Source organism: Camelina sativa, chromosome 5, assembly GCF_000633955.1.
Source record: "Camelina sativa cultivar DH55 chromosome 5, Cs, whole genome shotgun sequence".
Taxonomy (NCBI): Eukaryota; Viridiplantae; Streptophyta; class Magnoliopsida; order Brassicales; family Brassicaceae; genus Camelina; species Camelina sativa.
This window is the reverse complement of record NC_025689.1, coordinates 24,475,816-24,480,746: the sequence shown is the minus strand read 5'-3', so window position 1 is coordinate 24,480,746 and position 4,931 is coordinate 24,475,816. Positions and strand designations below refer to the sequence as shown.

General features: G+C 38.3%; 1 protein-coding gene across 1 annotated transcript in view; it reads left to right on the top strand.

Annotated features, from left to right (window-relative positions):
• LOC104789546 (transcription elongation factor SPT6 homolog) overlaps positions 239 to 4,931 on the top strand; it is a 6,653-nt gene continuing 1,960 nt past the window's right edge. The window contains exons 1-14 of the mRNA XM_010515226.1: positions 239 to 346; positions 504 to 585; positions 711 to 800; positions 1,258 to 1,387; positions 1,617 to 1,680; positions 1,785 to 1,929; positions 2,044 to 2,164; positions 2,256 to 2,493; positions 2,591 to 2,791; positions 2,871 to 2,978; positions 3,074 to 3,460; positions 3,534 to 3,641; positions 3,748 to 4,527; positions 4,867 to 4,927. Coding sequence (XP_010513528.1) covers positions 555 to 585; positions 711 to 800; positions 1,258 to 1,387; positions 1,617 to 1,680; positions 1,785 to 1,929; positions 2,044 to 2,164; positions 2,256 to 2,493; positions 2,591 to 2,791; positions 2,871 to 2,978; positions 3,074 to 3,460; positions 3,534 to 3,641; positions 3,748 to 4,527; positions 4,867 to 4,927 — 2,464 coding nt within the window. The 5' untranslated portion in view covers positions 239 to 346; positions 504 to 554. The remainder of the gene's footprint in view (positions 347 to 503; positions 586 to 710; positions 801 to 1,257; positions 1,388 to 1,616; positions 1,681 to 1,784; positions 1,930 to 2,043; positions 2,165 to 2,255; positions 2,494 to 2,590; positions 2,792 to 2,870; positions 2,979 to 3,073; positions 3,461 to 3,533; positions 3,642 to 3,747; positions 4,528 to 4,866; positions 4,928 to 4,931) is intronic.

The window sequence follows — 4,931 nt, the reverse complement described above, 5'->3', positions numbered from 1 at the left end:
TTTCCAATAAATTATTTTCTTCTTTCAATGAAGTATTATTTGTGTAATTGCTCAAATTCTACATATAACATTTAAATATTTCCCATTCTAATTAATTATAAGATAAGTTGATTTTTTATTTGTGAGTTTAAAATGTTATTTAAGGAAAGAATTTGAATATACTTTTTCAAAAAAGAAATTAATAATTTATTTTTTGTTTAAAAAGAAAAAAAAAAACGCAGAGAAAAAAAAAAAATGAGGCAAATCTCAGTATAAACTTGAAATATCATCAGCCTTGTCCGTCTTCATCTCGTTCGTGATTCAGGTCTTTGTCGCCTTTTGCTTCTGAAAAATAAAAGTCACACTGGTAAAAGCCTCTCTCTGCCTTTACCAACTCGTCTTCTTCCGGGTTCCGCTTTTTTTGAATAACCCTAGAAAATCACGAACCCCTTCTTCTTCTTCTTTCCCCCTTTCTCTTGGCGAAATCAGAATCATAGTTTCACCCCGTCGCTACGTTTTTGCAGGTTTTAGGGATTGTTTCGGCGTTATCGCACTTGTAATTTGTTGAAATAAACATGCCGAGGAACGCGATTTCTGACGATGAAGGTACCTATGTAAATTCGACGAAACCCTAATTTTTCCTCTGTGAAACGCCGTAATTTCACTAGGGTTTTGTTTTTTTTTCTTCTGACTTTGGCTAAAAGTTTGAATCTTTTTTCTCCTCCGCGCAGATGATCATGAGCTCGAGGATGAGGACGGAGAGCCAGTTCAGGGAGATGAACACGGTGATAACGATGATGAAGAAGATGATGATGATGACGGTACACGTTTTGCCCTTGATTTTGACTTCTCCGACTGAGATATCGCTGTTCTTTGTTTCTGTACATTTTGATATTTTCCTGTCTATCGTTTTTTGCTTACCATCCTAAATCTGAAAGCTTCAGACTCTGATTGCATTCAAATGAATCAATGTTACGGCTTCGTTTAGTACATAAGTGCATATAGTTTCATTGTTGGATGGGTCGAAAGAATCGAATTGAATGAGCAGACTTGTGTGTTCTTAGATGTACCACTTCTTGTTGCTGTCTCATGTACATCCTTTATTTATACGTTGTAGTATTTCCTTGTCCTTTAGACTCCATGGATTCTTTTTATTAGGTTTTGAGTTCCACATGTCTCACTCTGGGTTTGAGTTTATGCAGTATTTTTATATTCTTTTGCACTTAGCTTCAGGCCATATGTGTTCCATTATGTGATATCCGTATATTTGTTTTGTAGTTGGGAATGAGTATGAGAATGATGGGTTCATAGTTGATGATGAAGACGAGGAAGAAGAACAAGAAGAGGACGACGGAAGGCAAGATAGCGATGAGGAAAGGCAGAAAAAGAAGAAGAGGCGAAGAAAAAAGTGAACATTATATCCCTACTTGTTCTCTTAAATTTATCCTTTTCTAATCTGTGAAAGACTTAATGCCAGTGTTGGCATGCATTATACACGATAGAAGGTTGCAGGATGCAGTTGATAAAATGTTCCTTTAATTCTCAGCAGTCCCTTATGATTAGTATATTATTTACTGCGTAATGGACTATAGCAGGGCTGTTCTCTAACTGAGTAACACGTATGATGTTTTCAATAGGGACGAAGATCTTGATGAAGATGATTATCTGCTTCTCCAAGATAACAATGTCAATATCCAAAAGGTTTGTCATATATGTATATAACTATGTCAATAGTTTGTACATACACTAAAATTATATGTGCAGTACTAATAAATATTGATTTTCTTTTTCTTGAACCATGACAGAGGAAGTATAAGCGGTTGAAAAAAGCTCAAAGGGAAAGGGAAAATGGTCAGGGGGGATCATCTGATGATGAGTTTGCTGGGAGTGGTGGAGCTAGAAGAAGTGCTGAGGATAAGATCAAAGACAGGCTGTTTGATGATATCGATGGTAGGATCTCTTGTGCTTTCTGATACACCCCTGGGAAAATCACATCTCAGCCTGCCTTGGTTCTTATTTTGACCATTGGCACATAGTTGACTATGTACTTTTTGTGTCTAGCAGATCCACCTGATGATGTAGGCGATGAGGAAGACCTAGTTGTGGAAGAAGATGTAGTTGGGAGCGATGATGAAATGGCAGATTTTATTGTAGATGAAGATGATGGGCTTGGTCATCCTAAGAGGTATTGTTTTTTTCTGTCTTTTATCTCCCTTGAGATTTAATATATCTCTTATGTCACGTATATTTTCTGATTCTAAATAACTTGTTTTCAGGGGAGGCTTAAAGAAAAAGAAATTTAGGCAGGGATCAGATATTAGTGCTATGCGAGATGCTAATGAAATATTTGGTGATGTTGATGAACTTTTGACTATTCGCAAAAAGGGTTTGGCATCTAGTGAAAGAATGGAAAGAAGGCTCGAAGATGAGTTTGAACCAACTGTTCTCTCTGAGAAGTACATGACAGGGCAAGATGATGAAATCCGCCAGCTTGATATTCCTGAGAGAATGCAGGTGCGTTATCTGCTTTAGTTTCTCTATGTGTACTTGTGGTCTATTTTTTATTTTGTGTTCATGGGTAGATGTAAAGATATCTTGTCAACTTTGACAGATATCTGAAGAAAGCACTGGAAGCCCTCCTGTAGATGAGCTTAGCATTGAGGAAGAGAGTAATTGGATATATGCCCAATTTACTTCTCTACTTAAAGAATCTGATGGACAAGGTGTTCATAGTTTCGAAGGGCGAGGTTTCTCGGTTAACAGGGATGACATTGCAAAATTTTTGGAGCTACATCATGTGCAGAAGTTAGAGGTTTCTGGATTCATTTTTTTGTTGTAATTGCTTCCTTGATTCATTGATTAGCATGCTAATTTTTTTTTGTCTCCTCTAGATACCGTTTATAGCTATGTACCGAAAGGAGCAATGCCGGAGCTTGTTGGACACTGCTGATGTTGATGGTGCCAATCAAGACAAGAAACCTGAGACTAAGTGGCATAAGGTAAGCAGTTCTCTTGGAGGAACTACAAGTACTCAGTTCAAAATTTGTTGTCCGAGGGCATTGGGTGGATTAATGTAAGGTATTTGTCACTGTAGGTCTTCTGGATGATTCAGGACTTGGATAAGAAATGGCTCCTTCTTCGAAAAAGGAAAATGGCGTTGCATGGTTACTATACAAAACGTTACGAAGAAGAGTCTAGGAGGGTCTATGACGAAACTAGGCTTAATCTAAATCAGTATCTTTTTGAATCAGTCATTAAGTCTCTTAACGTTGCAGAAACAGAAAGAGAAGTTGACGATGTAGATTCCAAGTTCAACTTGCATTTTCCTCCCGGTGAAATTGGTGTTGATGAAGGGCAGTACAAGAGACCGAAAAGAAAATCACAATATAGCATCTGTAGCAAAGCTGGGCTCTGGGAGGTTGCCAACAAATTTGGGTATAGTGCTGAGCAATTGGGACTTGCATTGTCCCTCGAAAAATTGGTCAGTATGATTTTATATTGTTTGATCTGTATGTTGTACTGGAAGGACAGTTCTAACACTGGTTGAGCTGCAGGTTGACGAGCTTGAGGACGCAAAGGAAACACCAGAGGAGATGGCAATGAACTTTGTGTGCGCAATGTTTGAAGACCCTCAAGCTGTTCTGAAGGGTGCACGGCATATGGTATACTCTGCAATAAAACTATTCTTATGAACTGTTTTACTGGAGTTAATATACGAAGAACTTCTCCTATTATTAATGATGAGAATATCCGAATTTTCCTTGTTAGGCTGCAGTTGAGATAAGTTGCGAGCCATCAGTCAAAAAGTATGTCCGTGGCATTTATATGGAGAATGCAGTAGTCTCAACAAGTCCAACAGCAGATGGAAATACAGTAATAGATTCATTCCATCAGTTTTCTGGGATCAAGTGGTTACGCGAAAAGCCATTGAGCAAGTTTGAGGGTGCACAATGGCTTCTCATTCAGAAGGCAGAAGAGGAGAAACTTCTTCAAGTAACCTTCAAGCTGCCTGAGAATCACATGAATAGGCTAATTAGCGACTGCAATGAACATTATCTAAGTGTCGGTGTTAGTAAGTATGCTCAACTCTGGAATGAGCAAAGAAAGTTAATTCTGGAGGATGCACTTCATACTTTTCTTTTGCCATCAATGGAGAAAGAAGCAAGATCCTTGCTGACTAGCAGAGCGAAGAGTCGGTTGCTTTTAGAGTATGGACAGGCTTTGTGGAACAAAGTTTCTGCAGGGCCATATCAAAAGAAAGAAATGGACATTAGCTCAGATGAGGAAGTTGCGCCTAGGGTCATGGCATGTTGTTGGGGACCTGGAAAGCCACCAAATACGTTTGTGATGCTGGATTCATCGGGAGAGGTGCTTGATGTACTCTATGCTGGATCCCTCACATTACGATCTCAAAATGTCAACGACCAGCAACGTAAAAAGAATGACCAGGATCGTGTTTTAAAGTTTATGATGGACCACCAACCGCATGTTGTGGCTTTAGGAGCTGTCAATTTGTCTTGTACTCGTCTGAAGGATGATATTTATGAGGTAAGGATTCATGAAACACAATGGAACTATGTTCTTCGACTCTAGCTAATGCAACATACATGTTCTGACTTTAATCTTATATTGTGGCACTTACAATTATATGGTTGTGGAATTTTGTCTGTAGAGTCCTCAATTTTCTGTTTTATCAACAGGACTTTCGAACTGATATACCTTTTTGAGTTTGACTGCTTTCCCGAAATTGATGATGTTTATCTGGTGTAGTAAGCTTGAGTCACTGCTTTTGTAGCTCACCTTGTCAAAGATATCTGGTTGTGTTTTGGTTTGCATTGTTGTTTTTCTTGCTTAGTAAACTTGGTCATGTTTTATTTTATATATCAGGTCATATTCCAGATGGTGGAGGAAAAGCCTAGAGATGTTGGACATGGAATGGATGATTTAAGCAT